Source organism: Nilaparvata lugens, chromosome 13, assembly GCF_014356525.2.
Source record: "Nilaparvata lugens isolate BPH chromosome 13, ASM1435652v1, whole genome shotgun sequence".
Classification (NCBI taxonomy): domain Eukaryota; kingdom Metazoa; phylum Arthropoda; class Insecta; order Hemiptera; family Delphacidae; genus Nilaparvata; species Nilaparvata lugens.
This window is the reverse complement of record NC_052516.1, coordinates 12,088,615-12,114,199: the sequence shown is the minus strand read 5'-3', so window position 1 is coordinate 12,114,199 and position 25,585 is coordinate 12,088,615. Positions and strand designations below refer to the sequence as shown.

Sequence of the window (25,585 nt, the reverse complement as noted above, 5' to 3'; positions counted from 1 at the left end):
GAAATTAATAATTAATCAACAAAATATTCCATCTTAATTATTAAAATTCACCATGAAATTATTGAAAAATGTAATATCTTGCTCAATAAAATATAATTGATTTTTTAAAATGTGAATAAACAGCTAATATTACATCAATAAACCTGTATCAGCTACCGTCTATAGAAGGCATTGACAAGACTGAGGATTGGCAACGTTGATCTCCTATCTTTCTCCACTGCCATTATAAAGTGGACCTCGCTATAGTATTTAACGAACAGCTAATCTATCTTAGTTTGGTAAAATATGGTTCATATATGGGCCTAGATCTCTTGGTTGACTGAGTTCACATCCGAAATCAGTATCTCTCTATTCTAGTGAATTTGTGGTAGTAACTCCAAGAATTCTACTGACCAGTATGCAGGCCAATCCTGATCTGGAGAGGGGTGTCGGGGAGATGTCTGATGCGGAATTGTCCACTCTCATGCAGAAGGTCCAGTGCCATGGTGGCTATCTGCTCAGCATGGTCGGCCACCCGCACAGGCAAGCCTCCCACCACCATATACGCGTCTCCTATTGTCTCTACCTGCAACAACAAAACATTTGAGAATTGAATGATTAATAAAATAAAATCTACTAGTCTCCTAAAAAATAAAATATACATATAAACGTCTCCTAGTTTTTTCTACCTGAACAACAAAACATTAATAGAATCAATAGGAATAATTTAATCCACTCTATGTACAGTGATATTGTGGGATTTCTCCATAATTGAAATAAAAGCTAAATATGCGATATTGGCAATTCCACATAATAAGGAAAAGGAGGAGAAAAAGGAGAAGAAGGAGGAAAAGGAGAAGGAAAAGATAAGAAGGAGAAGGAAGAAGAAGACAGGAGAAGGAGAGGTAGAAGAAGAAAAAGAAGAAGACGAAGGAGGAGGAAGTGAAGAAATGAAGAGAGGTGGAGAAGAAGAATGCGATGGAGGAGGAGCAGGAGAAGAAGACAGGAGAAGGATGAGAAGGAGAAGAAGAGAAAAATAAGAAGAAGGAGAAGATGAGGAAGAAGGAAGAAGTAGGAGAAGAAGAAGAAGAAGAAGAAGAAGAAGAAGTAGTAGAAGACGAAGAAGATGAAGAAGAAGGAGAAGGGCGTGGAGAAGTAGATGGAGAAGAAGAAAGATGAGATGGAGGAGGAGGAGGAGGAGGAGGAGGAGGAGGAGGAGAAGATGAAGAAGGGAAGGAGCAGAAAAAGGAGGCAGGAGAAGGAGAAGAAGGAGTAGAAGAGGAAAATAAGAAGAAGAGGGGGAAGAAGAAAAAGAGGAAGAAGGAGGAGAAGATGAGGAAGAAGGAAGAAGTTGAAGAAGAAGTTATGAGACGTAGAAGACGAAGAAGATGAAGAATAAGGAGAAGGAAGTAGATAAGTGGGTGTAGAAGAAGAGAGATGAGATGGGGAGGAGGAGATGATGAAGAAGGAGGAGATGATGAAGAAGGAAAAGAGCAGAAAAAGGAGGCAGGAGAAGGATGAGAAGGAGAAGAAGGAGTAGAAGAAGAAAATAAGAAGGAGAAGGAGAAGAAGAAGAAGAAGGAAGACGACAGAATAAAGAGGTGGTAAGTCAATTGGAGGTACATGAGAAGAACAACAAGAAAAGGGGAAAAGGAATACGATGATGAGGAGATTAAGAAAAAGAAGTTGGAGGAGTAGAATAAGGAGATGAAGAAGAACACAAGAGGAGATTGAGAAAGACGACTGAAGAAGGAGACGACGACTGAAGAAGAAGGAGGTGAATCAGTTGGAGGAGGAAGAGGAGAAGAACAAGAAGATGAACAACAACAAGAAAACAAGGCCGAAGAAAAAGAAGACGAAAAGACTATGAAAAGGAAAAATGATAAATAATATGACTTGCCTTGTAGACATTGTATGCATTAATGGTGGCATCAAAGCGTGTATAGAGCTCGTTCAATAGAGCGACCACTTGGAAGGGAGTGGAAATCGCTGACAAATGCAGTGAAGCCCACGATGTCGGAGAAGTAGATGGTCACCTCCTCGAATTCCTCCGGGTCCACCTTCTCGCCAACCTTCAGTTTGTCCGCTACTGAACTGCAACAGACAACACAAAACCAGTTTTATTCCAGTTTAAACTTGGTTTTGATCGATTTTACCACTAAACTGCAAGCAGAATTCAACAAGCACCTCAGTCTTATTCAAGTTTAAACTTGGTTTTATTCGATTTTGCTTCTGAATTGCAGAGTTTGATAGAAACCTCGGTTTCATTCGAGTTTATAAACTCAGTTTTATTCAAGTATAAAATTGGTTTCATTCAATTTTGTTACTGAACGACAAAATTTGATAGAGACCTCGGTTTCATTTGAGTATAAACTCAGTTCTATTCATGTTTAAACTAGAGTTTATTCGGTGTTTAAACTTGATTTTATTAGATTTTGCTACTGAACTGCAGAATTTGATATGAACCTCGGTTTCATTCGAGTATAAACTCAGTTTTATTAATTTATTCTAGCTTGAACTTGGTTTTGTTCGATTTTACTATCAAACTGCAGAATTCAACAAGAACCTCAGTTTTATCAGAGACAAGAATAATATAGTTATCCTTATCCTTACTCATCCTTCACCTATGGTTTTATCATAGAGAAACAATAGCGTAAGTAGATATCCCATGGTATAGGGCGTTAATGTCGCAACTTTTACTGCTATCTCAAGCCGATTACTGTCGATTATTATCAATTTTTACTGTTTTGTTGGGGTGAGAGTGTATGAACGGCACAATATGAGAGACTACCAGTGTCACACAGCTTCACGGGAACGAATTACATGAACTATCGGCTTGAGATAACAGTAAAAGTTGCGACATTAACTCCCTATACCATGGGATATCTACTTACGCTATTGTTTCTCTATGGTTTTATTCAAATTTAAACTCGAGTTCATTAGATTTTGTTAGTGAACTGCAAAATTTGATATGAACCTCGGTTTCATTCGAGTATAAACTCAGTTTTATTCATGTATTCTAGCTAAAACTTGATTTTGTTCGATTTCACTACTAAAAACTACAGAATTAACAAGAATATAAGTCTCTTCAAGTTCTAACTAGAGTTTATTTTATGTTTAAACTTGGTTTGATTCGATTTTGCAACTGAACTGCAGAATTTGATAGAAACCTCGGTTTTATTCAAGTATAAACTCAGTTTTATTCATGTTTGAATTAGAGTTTATTGGATGCTCAAACTTGGTTTCATTCAATTTTGTTACTGAACTGCAGAATTTGATAGGAGCCATAGTTTCATTCGTGTATAAACTTAGTTTTATTCATTTATTCTAGCTTGAACTTGATTTTGTTTGATTTAACTACTAAAAAATGCAGAGTTCAACAAGAATCTATATGTCTTTTCAAGTTTGAACTTGAGTTTATTTGATGTTTAAACTTGAGTTTATTTGATGTTTAAACTTGGTTTCATCAGATTTTGTTACTGAACAGCAGAATTTGATAGAGACCTCGGTTTCATTCGAGTAATAAAACTCAGCTCTATTCATTCATTCTAGCTTGAACTTGGTTTTGTTCAATTTTACTACCAAACTGCAAGATTCAATAAGAACCTCAGTTCTTTTGTTACTGAACAAACTCTGCAGTTTATACTCAGTCTTTTTTCAAGTTCAAACTTGAGTTTATTCGATGTTCAAAGTTTGTTTTATTTGATTTTGCCACTGAACTCCATAATTTGATAGAAACATCGGTTTCATTTGAGTATAAACTCAGTTTCATTCATGTTTAAACTTTTTTATTCCATGTTCTAACTTTTTTATTAGATTTCGAGCTATTGAACTGCAAAATTCAACAAAAAACACAGTTCTATGCAAGTTTTGAATCGGTTTTATTGTACTGTCAACCTTGGTAGAACCTGAGTTTTATCAGAGTTTATTCTTTATTGATTGATACAATAAGTACATCATCAAAATGATAGGGAGAGAAAAAATGAGGTAACCTTGTGCTATTCCTCTCCCAAATTTAGATAAGGTTACACATAGTCCGAAATAGGTCAAGTCTTGTAGATGTTCACATCACAAAATTTCAGTCCTTAATTAGTGAGCTTGAACTTAGATTACTATGAACTTTAATGGTTAATTTATAACCTGGGAAGCATCCTATTCAGTAACTGATCAGTCTTCCTTGGAATTGGTTTCATTCTATTGTCAACTTTGGTAGTGTTTTATATTTTAATAACACTATTTAGTTGAACAGGAAATAATCATAAACATCGTTGTTCAGACATCTTGTTTATTCACTCCCGTTCAATGCCACCACTATCTCCATAACATCTCCCTTTTTATATTCAAAATAATAATAGCAAGTTACATAAGAAAATAATACAATGCAATTAAAATTAATACAAGAACAAATTTCAGAAACTTTATAGTAAAAATGAGAAAAAAAATCATTTTATCCATAACAGGTAGAACCTCAGTTTTATTGGAGTTATAGCTCATATAACTCCATTAACTCATATAACTCTTATTTAAACCTTAATTCATTTTTATCCATAACAGGTAGAACCTCAGTTTTATTGGAGTTTAAACTTAGATTACTATGAACTTTAATGATTAATCTATGACCAAGGAAGCATCCTATTCAGTAACTGATCAGTCTTCCTTGGAATTGTTTTTATTCTATTGTCAACTTTGGTAGAACCTCAGTTTTATTGGAGTTTAAACTTAGATTACTATGAACTTTAATGATTAATCTATGACCAAGGAAGCATCCTATTCAGTAACTGATCAGTCTTCCTTGGAATTGTTTTTATTCTATTGTCAACTTTGGTAGAACCTCAGTTTTATTGGAGTTTAAACTTAGATTACTATAAACTTTGATGATTAATCTATGACCTGGGAAGGATCCTATTCAGTAACTGATCATTCTTCCTTGGAATTGTTTTTATTCTATTGTCAACTTTGGTAGAACCTCAGTTTTATTGGAGTTTAAACTTAGATTACTATGAACTTTAATGATTAATCTATGACCAAGGAAGCATCCTATTCAGTAACTGATCATCTTCCTTGGAATTGTTTTTATTCTATTGTCAACTTGGTAGAACCTCAGTTTTATTGGAGTTTAACTTAGATCACTATGAACTTTAATGATTAATCTATGACCAAGGAAGCATCCTATTCAGTAACTGATCAGTCTTCCTTGGAATTGTTTTTATTCTATTGTCAACTTTGGTAGAACCTCAGTTTTATTGGAGTTTAAACTTAGATTACTATAAACTTTGATGATTAATCTATGTTCTGGGAAGGATCCTATTCAGTAACTGATCATTCTTCCTTGGAATTGTTTTTATTCTATTGTCAACTTTGGTAGAACCTCAGTTTTATTGGAGTTTAAACTTACATTACTATAAACTTTAATGATTAATCTATGACCAAGGAAGCATCCTATTCAGTAACTGATCAGTCTTCCTTCGAATTGTTTTTATTCTATTGTCAACTTTGGTAGAACCTCAGTTTTATTGGAGTTTAACTTAGATCACTATGAACTTTAATGATTAATCTATGACCTGGGAAGGATCCTATTCAGTAACTGATCAGTCTTCCTTGGAATTTGTTTTATTCTATTGTCAACTTTGGTAGAACCTCAGTTTTATTGGAGTTCAAACTTAGATTACTATAAACTTTGATGATTAATCTATGACCTGGGAAGGATCCTATTCAGTAACTGATCAGTCTTCCTTCGAATTGTTTTTATTCTATTGTCAACTTTGGTAGAACCTCAGTTTTATTGGAGTTTAAACTTAGATTACTATAAACTTTGATGATTAATCTATGACCTGGGAAGGATCCTATTCAGTAACTGATCAGTCTTCCTTGGAATTTGTTTTATTCTATTGTCAACTTGGTAGAACCTCAGTTTTATTGGAGTTCAAACTTAGATTACTATAAACTTTGATGATTAATCTATGACCTGGAAGGATCCTATTCAGTACTGATCAGTCTTCCTTCGAATTGTTTTTATTCTATTGTCAACTTTGGTAGAACCTCAGTTTTATTGGAGTTTAAACTTAGATTACTATAAACTTTGATGATTAATCTATGACCTGGGAAGGATCCTATTCAGTAACTGATCAGTCTTCCTTGGAATTTGTTTTATTCTATTGTCAACTTTGGTAGAACCTCAGTTTTATTGGAGTTCAAACTTAGATTACTATGAACTTTAATGATTAATTTATGACCTGGGAAGCATCCTGTTCAGCAACTGGTCAGTCTTCCTTTTCTCCACATAGAGTTGCTCAGTTCTCTCCAGTATTATCTCCTCCAGATTATCCGAATATTTCTCCAGCAGTTCAAACATGGTGTCCACGAAATTCGATTTTCTGAAACATACAAATTAATAGATTATATGATAGAGTCAAATAATATTAAGACAACTATTCCCTGACATAATGTACGTTGAAGAAGGAGAAGAATAAAGAGTTTATTCAAATAGATAAATATAATTTTATAGCTATAAAACATAGATGTTATGAGCAACGTCAAATTGACAATAATTTTCAAATTTTACAAATTTTCAAAATATTATCAAGTCAATACTACACAATACTTTACATTATTTACAGCTAAAGGTCATGAATTTCAAGTTCTAAATACTTGTCAAGAGGATAAAAAGAATTTTTTACTAACCAAAAATATAACTTCTTTCTTTCTAACAAATGAAACTCAGCTTCTGCCCAAGTTTGTGGCAGTTCACTAAATAACATTATTATATGCCAAAGAATCACATAACTATTTTCAAATATTTAGAAGAGAAAATGTATACAAATATTCCTAATTTAGCGTCATTCGTACAATAAAATAGATAGATAATTATATGATTGAAATGCGAACTAATGTATTGTTATTTGCTTCTTGCTTCATTTCTAATATTTGAAAGATTCTTTGTTGATCTCTATTTTGAACTTCTCTTGGCTCAAAAAATCATAACCCAACTTCATAAAATACGTGTGAGTTAATAAACCTTCAACAATATTCTTTGATAAACTTTGACAAGTGAAAGCTTCATTTGATAAAGCTTTGAGAAACTAATTATAGAATTATAATTTTACTATAGTGAGGTCCACGTTGTAATGGCAGTGTTTGATTAGCAATGGTATTGCTATCCTTGTCTATCATTCAACAAAGCGGATAGCGCTATCTCTTTCTCGCTTTGCTCTGTTGCCAGATCGTCTTTCAACAATTTAGAATAATTGATAATTGATTAACAAAATATGGTCAGTCAGTGGATTAACAGTCTTTTAAGAATGTAGAATAAAAAAGTAATTTACGAAATATTTCAAATTCATTATGAGACTATTGAAAAATATTATTTCAATAAAATATATATATAATATACATATTACATCAATTATTCTGTATCAGTTGCAGTACCGTCTATAGAAGACATTGACAAGACGGAGGATCGGCAACGTTATAATATACCTATTTCGAAATATTTCAATTATGTGAATTCATTACGAAATTATTGAAAAGTATAATTTATTGTTTAATAAAATATAATTTATGATTTTAAACGAGAATGAACAGTTAATATTACTTATTATTATTGAAATTAAATGCTGTAATTCACCCCGAAGACTTCTGCTACTGCAAATACTGACAACAGGGTAAACAGCTTGACGGAAATTCCATCTTTAGTTAAGAATACATCAATAAACATGTATCTGATACCGTCCATGGAAGGCATTGACAAGACAGAGGATCGGCAACATTGTTCTCCTATCTTTCTCCACTGCCATTATAACGTGGACCCCACTATAGCAGTTCTATTCAGAAGAAAAGTGGGAAATGATCTAGCAACGTTGAGGAGCTAGAAAAGGATAGCAACACCAATGTTGATCGAATACTGCCATTATAACGTGGACCTCACTATAGTAAAATGTTTATTCTATAATCAATTTCTCAACGCTTTATCAAATAAAGCTCTAAATAATGCTCTAAATTCTCTCCCAGCAGGGGACACAGTTTTGATTGGAGATATAAATATCAATTTGTTGGATAATAATAGGTCTAATATTAAAACAGATAAATATTTAGAGGTAATGTATAGTTATGGATAAACACCAATGTTGATCGATAACTGCCGTTATAACGTGGACCTGACTATGGTTACCTGCCATCGTTGAGTGTTTTGAACAGGTCGTAGACGGAATCAAGATGTGGTCTGCTTTCAGGTGCCTCGGCCCAGCATTGGCGCATTATGTTGATGGCTTCTGGAGGGGCGGCGCCCCTTGGATACAGACGGCCTAATCAGGGGTGGCGGGTGTTTCACTTTCTCTATTATTTCTGTAAATATAGAACATGTAAGCAATTACTTATCATGAGATAATACAAGAGAGAATATCTCATCATCATGTGTTAACCGCAGAATGTCTATTTTACATAATTTATAGTCCAGTCAATATAGACATAAAGAAGGGGTGGTGCTTGAAATTTATATTTCCTACAGTTACGTTGAAAAGTGGCCATTGCTGCACTGATTACAGAACGCAAAGAATCACTTTTCCGCTCTAGTGCGGGAAAAAATTTTTCTGCACTCCAGATTTGCAACATGGCAACGCAAAATACTTAGTAGGTTATATGGAGCAACAGTGCAGCAAAATCAAAATGAAGTTGGTAACAGTGACTGCTGTGGCTGCTATAGTGAGCAGAGGTGCAACCAAGCACAACGCGCTAATTATTATTCATTATATATTATAACCAAGGACAACGAGGACTTTAGGATTTTAGGATTAAGGTTTTTATCAATAATAAAATTACACAGAAAAACATTTGATGCATTTCAGGCAATTTTACCCATAAATACCCACTTTTCATATTCAATGGTAACTGTAGGAAAAACTTAATGTGAAATACGTGCGCAAAGTTCCTCTGCTGCACTCAAGAAACCATTCCGCCCTCGCCTACGGCTCGGGCGTAAACGTTTCTTTCGGTGCAGCAAACTGTCACTTTGCGCACTAGTTGCACAAATAACTATTGTAGTTCTCCTTCTTCTTCTTCAGACTTCCACAGTATAGGCACGATTGCCTGTTCCGGTCTTTAAGATAGCCTTGGAAATTTAAATTTATCAAATATATGATTAAAATTCAACTTTAAAATCGTGTCTAGTTTTAGGACCAGCTTCTCCTTGGTCTTTCAACGTCTCTCTTACCTGCTGATTTATAATTGAGTGCTTTCACAGGGATTCTACCGGTTGGCATTCTGTCTATGTGCGCTTTCCATCTATTTCGAAATTTTTTAATTGTAGTTCTGATTTTCTAATATATTATTTGGGTACATGCGACAAGTCCAGAACTAATTTCTTCCTTCAAAATCTCCTTGTGCTATATACAGAATGACCCAAAAACGTCGTATTTTCGGTTCATTATTCAGTTTTCAGCTATTTCCGCCAAATCCAGTGATCGGACAGAAATTGGTCATTTTTTTGTGTATGGGAATATGGGCTCAAGTACACTCAACAATAAAGTTTCCATTTTTTGACCGAATTTGACTTGTAATGCATGATTTTGAACCGCCTTGACGAGCCAAGGAAAATGAAGTGTACTATGATGAGATCTGAGCATTGCGTCAAAAGTTATAAGTGTTTGAATTTTTGATCCTTGAGGTGTCCTTAAGCGCGCCTCTCTACTAGCAAATACTGAAAAGAAGTGCATCTAACGGGTGATTCTCATAGAACTAATCTCATGAACTCATATCATTGTGTGAAACATCACTGTGGAAACAATATAGATGGTGATGATTGTTGAAGCTGAAAATAAGGTCTTTTACACAATACAGGGAGCATTGTTTTCAGGTGTACCTGGAAATCTATATGATATAGAGCGCTCTACCTAGTCTCAGATTGTAGAGCACAAAATTACGCCCAGAGGAAATATGAATTTTATATCTAGATTGTAACAATCGGGATATATTGTTGATTGAATACTAAATATAATCAAAATTGATTTTTTTCAAATTTCACTCATTTTTGAAAAATTATAACTCAGTACTCATTGGAGATAGAGAGTTCCGAATGATCTCATTCCATTTAGAATTTTATAATCTTAAAAAAAGGCAAGAGCTAATTTTTCTGTCCGATCACTGGATTTGGCGGAAATAGCTGAAAGCTGGAAAATGAACCGAAAATACGAGGTTTTTGGGCCACTCTGTACATAGCACAAGGAAATTTTGCATGAAGAAATTGGTTCTGGACTTCTCTTATGTACCCAAATAATATATTGAAAAATCAGAACTACAATAGTTATTTGTGCAACTAGTGCGCAAAGTGACAGTTTGCTGCACCGAAAGAAAAGGCGAGGGCGGAATGGTTTCTTGAGTGCAGCAGAGGAACTTTGCGCACGTATTTCACATTAAGTTTTTCCTACAGTTAGCATTGAATATGAAAAGTGGGTAATTATGGGTAAAATTGCCTGAATAATGTATGTGTGTTTGAATGGCGAGGCGGCTGTGTGGTGTGTGTTGTGGGTGGGTGCGGCTGTGCTGTCCCTGTCCTTGGTTATAATATATAATGTAATAATTAGCGCGTTGTGCTTGGTTGCACCTCTGCTCACTATAGCAGCCACAGCAGTCACTGTTACCAACTTCATTTTGATTTTGCTGCACTGTTGCTCCATATAACCTACTAAGTATTTTGCGTTGCCATGTTGCAAATCTGGAGTGCAGAAAAATTTTTCCCGCACTAGAGCGGAAAAGTGATTCTTTGCGTTCTGTAATCAGTGCAGCAATGGCCACTTTTCAACGTAGCTGTAGGAAATATAAATTGCAAGCACCAATGTATATAGTGACAGGACTATTAGGGCGGATTTTCCCATATCAGTATCAGAATCAGTGACTAATATAGTAAAAATATAATCTTCATGTGTTTCAATGGTACTATTCTCACTCAGCCCGGCAGAGAAAGTATGAATACTCCCATAAGAACTCACAAGAACAATATTCTCACCGAACACTGACACCGTTCACTGATACTGATAAGTGTACTTAATTACTTAATCATCAGTTATTCAAAAGAGAGTTCGAAATCTAATAATGTATAATACGAAGTTAAGATGCGTCCACCTAATCAGTTATCTGAGCTGTATTCCAGTGTTCGTGAATTGAAATCTCTTATTAACTAAACTCCTCGATCAGCTATTAATGGGCCCTTAATCGATCTCCTATCAATTTGATCCTGATTTTACTTTCTTCTGTGGATGCTTTTAAATGTAATCTAATAAATTCAATTTGTGAGGATTCAAATAAGAATGTGATTAGGTCCTGTAGGAACATTTGTTATTGAGAAAATCAGAAGGATCAATCAAATGAAGATAAAAACACCCACTTTTTTCAATGTATTTCACACGACATGCAGTCAAATATTTATGAAAATCTTCTACTTACTGACTGATCTCGCGATCATTTTCAACAGTGATTGTGAAATACATAGAAAAAAGTGTGTTAATACATCGCAGCTCTGATTGGATCAAGAAACCATCACCTATAAAAATACCCTCTAAAAAATCACGTTCATCAACAGTTTAAAAAAACAGGGCTGAATGCCTGTAGCAATAATATCTCACTTCTAGAACAGTTCAAAACAATGTTTATAATATGATTTTCAACATTTTATGTATTTTGTGGAAACTTCTCCATATCTGACCTTGAGGAGTGAGAGAGAGCATACAGAAAGGCTCCCCTCTCACCACCACTTCTTGCATAATTATTGCCAGACTATACACGTCGCCTGCTTGACTTCCACCACGCATGCGCAGCTCATCATTACGAAGTAGCTCTGGGGCTGTCCATAGCAGATCTGAAACATAGATGAAGAGAAAAATTTGAAAAATCGATGGATTATTGGTGATGACAATGCAAAGAACAGAATATGCAGTATGAGCATAGAGAAAATAATACTACTAGGTTTTTTATGTGTAGATATTCTTTTGTATCTGATATGATCTGTTCTAGATTAATAATGTGATGAAGAAAGCATTTAACATATAAATGAATTTGGAAAACCAAGAATTGTATGAATTTACTAGTAAGGCCAATACAGAAATCATTAAGGACATATTTATGAGTTATTCACAAAAGTGATGTAAGAACATTGATCTAATGATTAGTTATTTGCCCACACTGTAGATTAATTATTGGCCTATACCACCTATATCTATGAACTATGAATAAAGACTGATAATACACTTTGGGATAAAGTAATTATAGAGATGCAGTATGTTAATTGATTCATGTTTTACAACAGTTTTACAAGAAAATAAATACATAATTTGTTGTTAAATAATTCATGAATTTATGAATTGCGTACAACCATAGAGCAAATCTAGCATGAGAAGAATGTTATAGCATGGTATAGGTAGCGGCCACAATAGGTTGTTTATGTTCCAAATTTTACTGTTAACTGAAGCCGATAGTCTTTGTAGTCCTTTTTCAGTGAAGCTATGTGACGCTGGTAGTCTCTCATACTGTGCCCTTCTTACACTCTTACACTCCCAACAACACAGTAATAATAGACAGTAGTCGGCTTGATTTAACAAAATATCTGCTTGAAATTAGGAAAATAAACGACCTATACCATGGGATATCTTCTTATTCTATTTTTCCTCTTTGGTGAAAGTGACCGGTACTGAAAATGTAGTCTTATCTGAGCTCATGGAACTTATATTTTCACTGTGCTGGTAACTTTCACTTATCTGAGAATCCAGATTGATAATTCAGAATAATTGAATTAGGGGAATGGACTTCAACTCTGGTATTACCAAATACTAAATAATAAATAGATCTTAGGTTCAACTCACACTTAGGTCGAGAAGAGACTCTAGTCGAGAGCACGTGTTTCCAAATGGTGACGTTGCGGAGACTAGAATCGACTGGTCTGAGTGTCACCATTTGGAAACACATGCTCTCCACTAGAGTCGAGTCTCTTCTCCACCTGAGTCGCGTAAGTGTGAGATGAGCCGTACAAGGCTTAGTTCTAAACAGGCTTAGATCGGTGGTATTATTTATCCATGATTATAAATGTTTCTCATTCCAAGGTTGATCGATTGACTGACCTCTAGCAGTGGCCGGTGGTATGGGAACATTCTGCTTGGCGAAGAATGACCCGAGACCGTAGTCAGTGATTTTGAGCACCCATCGTCCGTCTATGACGCAGTTGCGTGACGTCAGACGTCCGTGACACCTTCCGGGCACTGAGTGCAGGTATCTCAGACCCTGAAAAATACAAATTATCAATCTCAAACATTAAAATAGTTATTCGTGCAACTAGTGCGCAGAGTGACAGTTTGCTGCACCGAAAGAAACGTTTACGCCCGAGCCGTAGGCGATATTTCACATTAAGTTTTTCCTACAGTTACCATTGAATATGAAAAGTGGGTAATTATGAGTAAAATTCCCTGAGATGCATCAAATATATATCTGTGTAATTTTATTATTAATAAATAAAATAGAATGTAGTATGTGTGTAATGTGTTTGAATGGTGGTGGGGGGGGGGTCGTCTGTGTGCTGTCAACTGCTAGCATCCATTGTTGTCAACCACCTCACGATTCTTATAACATGCACCACAGTCACTGTTACCAACTTAATTTTGATTTTGCTGCACTGGTGCTCAATATAACCTACTAACTATTTTGCGTTGCCATGTTGCAAATCTGGAGTGCAGGAAAAATTTTTTTGCCACACTGCACAGAAAGCAGCTGTTTTCCAGTCCCTACGTAGATCTGAAAGACCTTGTTTGCAGACGACGTCAGAAAAGGGTTTCTTTTCCGGTCTAGGCCAGAAAGTTGTCTCTTTCCAGCCGCTCATGGAAGTAGTTAATAAGTCATCCGCTAGATCGGGCGAGTGTCCACTTTCATCATCAGCTGAAGTCGCCATGATTTCAGTTCCAGTTTCAAATCAAACTAATTCGCTTCGCAACCAGTTTTATTCAATTATTTATTGTTGATTAGTGCATTCCGAATTTTCAAAAATGCTTGAAGATGACTGTGGTATTCCAAGTGAAATTTTAAAAGAATCTGAAATCCTGACTGCAAATCTTCTACCACTAAAATCAAGAGATAGGTACGATAGCTTAATGAGTATATTCTTTATTTTGTATTCTTTATTTATTTTGTCAGCAATACCTGTAGTGTGGCGAAAAATATCGTTTGCACCACAGGCCAAAATGTTTTTCCAGCTCTGAATCTTTTCTAGTCCTCGGCCTACGGCCTCGGACTTGACAACCGATTTCGAGCTGGAAAAATCTCATTTTCTGCTCAAGGTGCGAAATATACTATTCCCGCACTAGAGCGGAAAAGTGATTCCTTGCGTTCTGTAATCAGTGCAGCAATGGCCACTTTTCAACGTAACTGTAGGAAAAAGTATTATTCCTATTGTAAAAGAGCATTAATAACAGTATCGATAGTATAAATATTGATTTATGCCTTTAAAGTAGTGAAGAAAATCTACGAATTTGAGCAATTTTGAAAATAGTTTGTTGCACAAAATTTATTCAATTTAAATCCGTACTGAAAATAATAATGTTGAATTTGAATTAGAGAACAGCATGAAATTCAATTAAATACGCTTTTTAAACACTTTTTGGATCCATTATTATGTCGATTTTAAGCCTAGATATGACGGACCAATCACAAGCAAGCTCCAGACTATGACACTACTCCAATTTTCCCCTACTTTCTCCTGATTGGTCGTTAGTTGAAAGTGAATGTTTTCAAAATTGACCACTAGATCGCAGCACTTGCTGGGTCGAGTATACTCTCTCATCCTACTCTTCATTCTTTATTGATTGATACAATAAGCACATCATCAAAATGATAGGGAGGGAAAAAAAGGTAACCTTGTGCTATTCCTCTTCGAAATCTGGTTAAGATTATACATTGTCTGTAAGCTTATCGATTGATACAATGAGCACATTATCAAAATGATAGCGAGGGAAAAATAAGGTAACCTTGCGCTATTCCTCTCCCAAATTTAGATAAGGTTACACATAGTCCGAAATAGGCTAAGTCTTGTAGTTGTTCACTTCACAAAATTTTACAGTCCTTAATTATTTTCAGTTTAGTATGGTTCTATAATAAGTTTATCATACTGATGGAAATTACTGAGATATTGCAATTATTCAAATGCTAATAAATTAAGAATTATTATTAAACTAAAATCCAAATTAAATGCTGTAATTCACCCCGAAGACTACTGCTACTGCAAATATTGACAACAGGGTGAACAGCTAGATGGAATTCGATGAGCGCTACTATTCAAAAATTATATATATTCAAAAAGTATATTAAAAAATACTGGGTTCGATTCCCGGGCTGACAAATAATTTTTGAATAGTAGCGCTCATCGAATTTCCATCTAGCTGTCAACCCTGTTGTCGATATTTGCAGTAGCAGAAGTCTTCGGGGTGAATTACAGCATTCAATTTGGATTTTCGTTCAGTAATAATAATTAAGTTTAACATGTTTTTAGAATGATTTTATGACAATATCTCTCACCCGAACTAGATCAGTTAGTAGCGAAAGCCGGAAACTCCAGTCCAGTTTGATGACGTCTTTGACCAGTACATCCTCCAGGGATCCCCTCTGACAGAAGTCCGAGACTAGAGCCACCTCCCCAGATCCCACGTAGCAGCCATGCAGCAGGTTAAGGTTTTCGTGCCGGAGACCGCATAACTGTGAAAAGAGAAGGAGAATTCAGAAATGAGAGAGAGTGATAGAGAAACGGAATGGAGAATCCAAGAATTGGAAAGAGAAATATAGTAGAAAAACTCATAGTTACTATAGTTTTTATTGATAAGTTGTTGAGGCTTGGCCCTCCATACATGGAAATTACAGGGTTGCCAAATCATGTAAAATTACAAATTTCTCAAATTTCTAATTCAACCTCAGAACAGGATGTAGAATATCACCCCAGATTCAAATTCGAATATTTTTTTATTCCATCAAGTATTTACAGTTGAACATGAAAAAACAGCTCAATATTACGTAATTCCTCCACAAAGGCTAAACGTTTGCGTGTGGTTTGATTGGTTGATTGATTGAGTACTTTATTTATGTAGATTACAATATATACTGGCTTATACACTTATATACAATAGCTTACAATACAGCAAAATTATAGATGAATTTAGATAATATAGACTAAGAAAATAATTATTGAACTGTATTTTGATATGAAAAAGCAATTTGTAATATAATAACTATAGATAATAATCATATTGTTATGCATCTACATAAATTGGCGGAGCTTTGGACATATCAATGTCCATTCTTCGGAAAGAATATTCAAAATATCCTCCCCACTAACTCTCTACCAAATGATAGAGGGTGATAGAGAAACGGAATGGAGAATCCAAGAATTGGAAAGTCCACGTTATAATGACAGTATTTGATCAACTTTGGTGTTGCTATCCTTGTCTATCATTCGACAAAACAGGTAGTACTATACTTTTCTTGCTCCGCAACGATGCCAAATCTGTTTTTGACAATGTAGAAAAGATAATTCAAGGCAGAGAATCGGCAACGCTGTTCTCCCATCTTAATCCACTGTCATTATAACGTGGATCTCACTATACATATCAATATTGTCGAGACATCTCGAGCGGAAAACATGAAATTTACAATATTCTACAAACTTTTTCCTGTTTCAAAAGATGAAGTTGTGGTGAAAGCGAAAAAGTTTCTCAGAAATATTTCATACTTAATTAGAAATAATTGATCACTTTAAACGATAATGTTAATATTACATCAATGAACCTGCATCAGCTACCGTTTATAGCAGGCATTGACAAGACTGAGGCAACGTTGTTCTACTATCTTTCTCTTCTGCCATTATAACGTGGACCTCACTATAGGAGGGGAAGTGTTTTTACTTTCCTTGCCCTATTACCATAGGTAAGGAAAGTATTGCTTTCCGAAAAAAAATTAAGGTACCCCAATTTCTAAATTTCTATATGTTTCAAGGTCCCCTGAGTCCAAAATACTGGTTTTTGGTTATTGGTCTGTATGTGTGTGTGTGTGTGTATATGAGTGTATGTGCGTCTGTGTACACGATATCTCATCTCCCAATTAACGGAATGACTTGAAATTTGGATCTTAAGGTCCTTACACTATAAGGATCCGACACGAACAATTCAGATCAAATGCAATTCAAGATGGCGGCTAAAATGGCGAAAATGTTGTCAAAAAAAGGGTTTTTCGTGATTTTTTCGGAAACGGCTCCAACGATTTTGATTAAATTCATACCTAAAATAGTCATTGATAAGCTCTATCAACTGCCACAAGTCCCATACCTGTAAAAATTTCAGGAGCTCCGCCCCATCAATGCAGATAGATTCCCAATTATCAGGCTTCTTGATTATTCAATTGCAAATTATTGTTGATTCTATTAAATCATTCACTATGAAGAGATAGCAGACCTCATGTGTGTCTCCAGCGTTATTGCCCTGTCACCAGCTGGCTCAAATCTTTGAATAGTAGATTTGTGATGCACGGGAACACTAGCGTCAGGTGATCAAGTTTCATAACGGCAAGGAAAGTTGTGTGAGTGCGCCACACCAGATTTTTACAATTCATGATGCTTTCGAATTCGAAATTGCATTTTAAAATTGCCTGTCGATGCAACTAGAATATACGTCAAATTTTTTTTGAACGACAAATTCTATTCCAAGTGAACAAACATTTCAACCAAATTGCACGGAGTCGGCATCAATGTTTAATAAATCTGCAGCTTCGTTACACTTCATCAAGCGATATGTTTCATTTAGTAGTCTATTCATTTGCTGGTAATGTATATTGAGGTCCACGTTATAATGGCAGTATTTGATCAACATTGGTGTTGCTATCCTTGTCTATCATTCCACAAAGCGCTATCCTTTTCTACCTCCTCAATGAAAATAAATCTTCGAACTTCTATAGTTCATACGAACGAGAGAAGTTCACATTCATTTATTCTTTTCTTATTCATACAATAAGAACGGTACATCATCAAAATGATAGGGAGAGGAAAAATAAGGTAACCTTGTGCTATTCCTCTCCCAAATTTAGATAAGGTTACACATGGTCCGAAATAGGTTGAGTCTTGCAGTTGTTCATTTCACAAAAATGTTAGTCCTTAATTATTTTCAGATTTAGGGCCGGTTTCCGAGCTTGGGATCTATAAGTTCTGGACTTACAGAGTCCAGGACTAGAATAAGCTCTCGGGTCTAAATCGACTTTCTGAGTCACGATTTTATCTTCTGAACTCCGTAGCCTATTAAGTTTTAGACTCATTCGAGTCCTGGACTTTAACGTAGTAAACATGAGAAAAATTCACAATATTTTGCTGTTGTATTGGTTGGCATTATAACAAAACGAAAACAACTGATTGCAGCGAAATAATTCAAATGAGCATGCTCTCCAAATTATTTTGTGAAAATACGTTTCGATTTCTTTGTAGGCCCATTCAAAGCAAAACCTAACCTTTTGAAAGATGAATGAATAAGCATTTCATTCTACGTTATGCTATTATTGATCATTGATCCTAACCAGTAATTTTGGAATAAAAAGAGGCGAGAATCTAATTCAAGTCCTGGACTTATAAGCCCTTCACTCAGAAAGCAAAATTATAAACTCCAGGGTCTAACGTGATCTCTAAACTCCAGGGTCTATTTGAGTCCTTGACTAGGTTAACGCTCTGACTCGGAAAGCCAATTTTCTGACTCCAGCTGTTTTAAGTCTAGAACTTAGCTAAATCCCGAGCTTGGAAACCGGCCCTAAGATGCTTTCAAAACCAAACATAGAAGAAATATTTCAAATCATTGTCACTAAATAGGGGATATTCACATAATATGTGAAAATTATAATAAGAATAATATTATTATTCTATATTACAGTTTATATGAACGCAAAGTTCATATTCAAGACAGCCTTTATCATTCAGAGTAATACCTTCCAAATATTCAAACATCAAAGACCCTCCCTCTTTCTAATTTACCATAATCCTTCACAATTCACTTCTCGTTTGATATACATACAACAAAATAAACCTGAATTTCTCAGTGTAAAATCGTATTTTTGTCGAGTGAAAGTGATTTCCAAATGTATTTTTACGCACCGAAAACATTAAAAAAATTATGTTCGACTGCGGCTGTATCAAGAGAAAAACATGTTTCAGTTGAAGCTGAATCAAAATAAAAAAATATTTTTCAGTTGAGGCTGATTCAAAAGAAAACATGTGTTTTGTATCGCAGTCTGACGCGTAGGTTTTCTGCTGTCGTTGCAAAAATAACAGAGACGAAAAGCTTTTAGGATTATTAACTTGTCTAAAAACATGACGTCGTAGCTTTTGCTGGAGAAGAACAATGAAGAACAAGAAGAACAATGACATTGGCATTCTTTTATTTTGTTTCTAGCTGTCAGAATTTGTTTCAAAGGAGTCAGCTCTGCCATGTGAAAGATGAATGCTGGTTCTATCAATGAAAACTCGATACCAATGAACTGAAATTGCTGAGCGGGAATAGACCTATTCAAATCAATTGATGGACTATTTTTACTACAATTTTATCTAGAAACTAGCCGTCATGCTCGCTTCGCTCGCCATATCCGTCCAGCCAGGGGGCTCCGCCCCCTGGACCACCGTTTGGATCGTCCAAGAATGAGATCAGCAGGCTCGCTTCGCTCGCCTGCATTTTTCATTTGAGTATTTTTTTCATATGTTAGGACGATCCAGTCGGGGGTCCAGACTAAACGGATATGGCGAGCGAAGCGAGCCTGATGGCTAGTAATATAATATTCCCAGGAATAGCTCTGATTGAAGTAGCAGTGCCCAATCAATTTTTCCGCGATAAATGCATTTCAATCTTCAACTTGGTGCCAACCTAACAAAGTCAACTCAACTTTATGCCAACCTGACAAAATTATTAATTTACCAGTTGACAACTGTTTCGAAGAGGTACTCTCTCTAGATTATAGTTCTATATTAACATATGGTATGGCCTTTTTTCAATTATAATTAAGAGAATAACAAGAATATACATGCTAAAAGACGAACTTTAAACCCTTGAAAACCACCCTTAGAGTTGAAATATTGCTAAAAGATTTCTTAGTGTGCCTCTAAAGGGCCAACTGAGCATACCTACCAAATTTGAACGTTTTTGGTCCGGTAGATTTTTAGTTCTGCGAGTGAATGAGTGAGTGAGTGAGTGAGTGAGTGAGTGAGTCAGTCAGTCAGTGAGTGAGTGCCATTTCGCTTTTATATATATAGATTAAAATAAAAATCCAAGTAGACCTCTTCTTCTGATTCCACTCACTTTAATTCCTATTTAAAAAAAAATATATTGATTTCTTGATAATGAAGAGTAACCGAGACAAAAAGCTACGTTTTTCTCAGAGAGTATAGAATGTAATGAATTCACTGATTCTTCTTCTTCTCTCTCTTCTCTATCCTCTTATTGTTCTCCTTCCTCTTCTTCTTTCTACTCACTCACATTCTCCTTCTCCTGTCGTATTTCTCCTTCTTTATTTTCCTGTCTCCTTCATCTGTTTCTTCATCATCTTCTTCCTTTTCCTCTCTTATTGTTCTTATTATTGTTCTCAGATGGAATTAAATAGAGAATGCATTCTATTAAAATACTAATCAATATATAATTATTATTAAACGAAAATCCCAAATAAATGCTGCAAATCACCCCGAAGACTTCTGCTACTGCAGACATTGACAACAGGGTTAACAGCTAGATGGAAATTCGATGAGAAATACTATCCAAAAATTAGTTGCCAGCCCGGGAATCGAACACGGTACCTCTCAATTTCTAGTCAGGAATGCTTACCCTTACACCAAACTGACAATCTCTGGATAGCAGTGCTCATTTTATACCAAGCCATAGCGGCCAACCAGTTTACAGATGGAATTAAATTAATTTTTGGATAGTAGTTCTCATCGAATTTCCATCTAGCTGTTAACCCTGTTGTCAATGTCTGCAGTAGCAGAAGTCTTCGGGGTGATTTGCAGCATTTATTTGGGATTTTCGTTAAATAATAATTATATTATTGTTCTTCTTCTCTTCCACTCTCCGTTCCCTTCTCCTGTCATCTTTCTTCTTCTCCACCTGTAGTCGTCTTCATCTTCTTCTTCTTCTTTTTCTCCTTCTTCTTTTGTATTCATCTTATCAAAATTTCCTAACCTCATCTCTCCTTCACCCCAAAACTTATACTTTATAGAGGTTCAACCTAAAAAGCTGATGATGTATTTAAAGGGCTGAAAACTGACTGAACTGAAAAGTTTTTTCTTTTTTTCGAACTGAAAAGTTTTGGGAAGGGTTGAAATTTTCCAAAATCGTAGATTCACTTTTCGGGTCGCACAACCGCAATAATTTACTGAGGAGGAGGTTGAGGTTGAAGAAGATGAGGAGTAGAAGGTGGAAGAAAAGGAGGAGGAGGAAAATGTGGAAGAGGAGAAGATGAGGGAGGAGGAGGATGAGTAGAAGGAGAAAGAGAAGGCAGAGAAAAGTTTTTAAGCTTATTCGCAGCATCTTGTGAAAGAAAGTTTCTGGCGCTTGCGAATTTGGGTTGAATATTAATTATACCCTTTCCCCTGACACTCCAAAATATTCTCCTACTCCCTCTTGTTATTCTTCTACTCCCTCTCCTTCTTCTTCTTCTTCTTCATCTTCTTCATCTTCATCTTCATCTTCATCTTCATCTTCATCTTCTTCTTCTTCTTCTTCTTCTTCTTCTTCTTCTTCTTCATCTTCTTCTTCTTCTTCTTCTTCTTCTTCTCCTTCTTCGTCTTCTTTTTCTTCTTCTTTTTCTCTTTCTTCCCCTTTTTTCCACCTTTCACACTTTTAACATTGTCTCCTTCTTCTTATCACTCCTTCTTCTTCCACTTCCTCCTTCTCTACCTTCCTTTTCCCTCTTCTTTCTTCTTCTTATTCTCCGCTTCTTCTACCTCCACACTGAAGCAAAACTGTGGCCTAATTTGATTCATTGTTCAAGATGCTAGTGTTGTTCACAAGCTGTGAAAGTCTTAAGATTTCTCCCATCAATTTACAACATTTATCAATCTATTGTGAACCTACTCCTCCTTCTTCTCCTCCATCTTCTCCTTCTCCTTCACCTCCTCCTCATCCTCCTACGCCTCCTCCTCCTCCTCATCATCATCATCATCCTCTTCCTTCACATCCTCGTCCTCCTCACTGACTTCTTGTCCACTCCCTATCCTCCTCAGTTTTACCACCTCTTCTTCATCTTCCTCCTCCTCCTTCTCCACTGACTACTCTTCTCATTAATCCTTCTCCTCCTCCTTCTCTACCTGCTCCTCCTTCTCTACCTCCTCGTCCTCCTCCTCATCTCATCCTTCTCCTCCTCCTCCTCCTCCTCCTCCTCCTCCTCCTCCTCCACCTCCTCTACCTCCTCCTCACCTCACCTCCTACCTCCTCACCAACAATGTGATAAGAATTTCGCTGCAGATTCCAACAACAATAATCGTAATGATGATGATGATGATGATGATAATGGTTCATTCTGGCTTTCTACATCTACACAGATGTGATGAATTGTTTCCGGTGATTTTATTATTATTTGGAATGTATCCATTAGATTGACTCATTAGGATGATGGCTACATTCAAACCATATTGCCTTGAATAATTGGGAAATTAGTGAGATTTATCTCATACTTTCAGCATTGGTTACACGGGATGTATTGATGTTTTTTCTTGAGTTTTTTATGAGTTATTTTTTGATGTTATTTATGACAGTTCAAACTGAATATCACTAGGATCCTAGCATAGAGAAACAATACCGTAAGTAGATATCGCATAGTATAGGGCGTTTATGTCGCAACTTTTACTGTTATCCCAAGCCGATTACTGTCGATTATTGTTGATTTTCACTGTTTTATTGGGGTGAGAGTGTATGAACGGCACAATATGAGAGACTACCAGCGTCATAAAGTTTCACGGGAAAGAACTACGTGGACTATCGGCTTGAGATAACAGTAAAAGTTGCGACATAAACTCCCTATGCCATGGGATATCTACTTATGCTATCGTTCCTCTATGATCCTAGTGATTTTATCTCATAAAAGCATTGCAAGCAATCTCAGAAATTACATTCATGTCAATAGAAAAATTCTGAAAACTCTAAAATTTAGGCTCAACCCACACTTACGCGACTCAGGTCGAGAAGAAACTCGACTGTAGTGGAGAGCATGTGTTTCCAAATGGTGACACTCAGACCAGTCGATTCTAGTCTCCGTGACGTCACCATTTGAAAACACATGCTGCGTCGAGAAGAGACTAGACTCTATAGTGAGGTCCACATTATAATGGCAGTGTACGATTGACAATACTGTTGCTGTCCTTTTCTATCATACAACAAAACAGATAGCACTATCTCACTCTCGCTTTGCAATGTTGTCTATTTGCCAGAATATTTTATATTTACTTTTGACAGTGACTGTACAAAACTGAACAAACCATATTCTCAGACGCCATTTTCTTCCTCATTCTATCAAAATACTTGAGTACACAAGTCATATAATTGATTTAAAATGTATTTTTGAAACAATGAAATAATTTTTAAAAATTACCGTATGAGAAACACGAATTAAAATATATGAAATGACATTTTAAAAGTTGATAACTAACCATCCTAGACTTTTTCATCCATGGTTCAGTTAGCCTACCCGTATAGGTGAGACCTACTCGTACCGGTAAAAATAATATTGAAAAGTTATTTCAGAATTAATCCATTGAAATTACTTTTCTTAAATAGGATTTCCATTTTTCTATTATTTTTAAATGAAATTGGAATAGAATACCTACCAAATAACTCAATTTTTGTTGTTTTGAAATTCAGATTGTTGTATCACAGCTTTTTAAATTAGCCGCCATTTCAGGTTTGTATAAAAATAAAAATCTGATCTCAGTCATAAAAGCAAATTTTTGAATCAAATTATGAAAAAATATATTTTGTTGATCAATTTGACATTAAATTGATTATTTTATCAAGGAAATTATAATTATTATTAGATCAAATTTGATGGGATGAATTGAGTAACAGCTGTGTACAGTCAGTGGCAAAATGGAGAGACTTGGCAACGTTTTTCTCCTATCTTTCTTCACTGCCGTTATAACGTGGACCTCACTATAGTGGAGAGTATGTGTTTCCAAATGGTGACGTCACGGAGACTAGAATCGACTGGTCTGAGTGTCACCATTTGGAAACACATGCTCTCCACTAGAGTCCAGTCTCTTCTCGACTTGAGTCGCGTAAGTGTGAGTTGAGCCTTATATTAACACTTCAACATTAGATACAGGTTGATTTCTTAGTCCTGTCTCCCCTCTCCTCTATAGTGAGGTCCACGTTATAATGGCAGTGGAGAAATATAGCAGAGAAAACGTTGCCGATCCTCTGTCTTGTCAATGCTTTCTATAGACGGTAGCTGATACAGGTTTATTAATGTAATATTAACTGTTCATTGTCGTTTAAAATAATCAATTATATTTTATCAAGCAATAAATCATATTCTTCTTTCAATAATTTCATAGAATGAACTTTCATAATTACGATGAAATATTTTGTTAATTAGTTATTAATTCTACATGGTTAAAAGACGATCTGGCAGCAGAGCAAAGCGAGAAAGAGATAGCGCTATCCTCTACCACCTCCGCACTGTTTCCACATCGCTTTCTAACAATGTAGAAATATTGAAATTGATTAACAAAATTCAATCTTAATCATGAAGATTAATTATTTGAACAGGAATGAACAGTTAATATTACATCAGATATACCGGTATCAGCTATCCTCTATAGAAGGCAGTGGCAAGGCAGAGAATCGGCATCTTTGTTCTCCTGTCCTTCTCCACTGCCATTATAACGTGGACCTCACTATAGCTTTGTGATGATTGAATCTAATGAAAACATTTCAAGTAGAGTTAGACATTACATTTATCTCAATAAAATAATATAGAAATTTCAAAAACTCTAATTATACAGAGTGATTTCTTTGTAGAAAATCCTCTAGGAAGCCTCATAATACAAGATTTCCCATCAAAAGACGGTTCAATTTAGAAAATTATCCATGGAAAAACAGCTTACAATGCAGTGTATTCTTTGTTCCAAGGAAGGAAAACGCTGTGCATCTCTTCAATAGCTGGAAAAATCAATTGAAAGCATCAATGCAATTGGACTTGATTGAGTTTTCCTCCGTCTTAATGATAGCGAATAAGGCTTTCCTCTCAATTTTCTATTTCCTTTCAACTTCTTTCAGATAGTGCTACTCCTTCTTCTTCTTCTTCTTCTTCTTCTTCTTCTTCTTCCTTCTTCTTCTTCTTCTTCTTCTTCTTCTTCTTCTTCTTCTCTTCTTCTTCTTCTCTTCTTCTCTTCTTCTTCTTCTTCTTCTTCTTTTCTTCTTCTTCTACTTCTACATCTACTTCTTCTTCTTCTTCGTCTTCTTCTACATCTACTTCTTCTTCTTCTCCTCCTGTATTCTCCTTCTTCTTCTCCTTCATCATCATCTTCTTCTTCTTCTTCTTCTTCTACTTCTACATCTACTTCTTCTTCTTCTTCGTCTTCTTC

The 25,585-nt window shown here is 35.6% G+C and overlaps 1 protein-coding gene across 1 annotated transcript in view; it reads right to left on the bottom strand.

Annotated features, from left to right (window-relative positions):
• The window catches only part of LOC111064132 (retinal guanylyl cyclase 1), a 67,735-nt gene that overhangs the window by 3,382 nt on the left and 38,768 nt on the right, over positions 1-25,585 (bottom strand). The window contains 9 exon segments of the mRNA XM_039440349.1: positions 394-565; positions 1,880-1,975; positions 1,977-2,073; positions 6,213-6,353; positions 8,147-8,262; positions 8,264-8,319; positions 11,672-11,824; positions 13,080-13,239; positions 15,520-15,696. Of these exon segments, the coding sequence (XP_039296283.1) occupies positions 394-565; positions 1,880-1,975; positions 1,977-2,073; positions 6,213-6,353; positions 8,147-8,262; positions 8,264-8,319; positions 11,672-11,824; positions 13,080-13,239; positions 15,520-15,696 (1,168 nt within the window).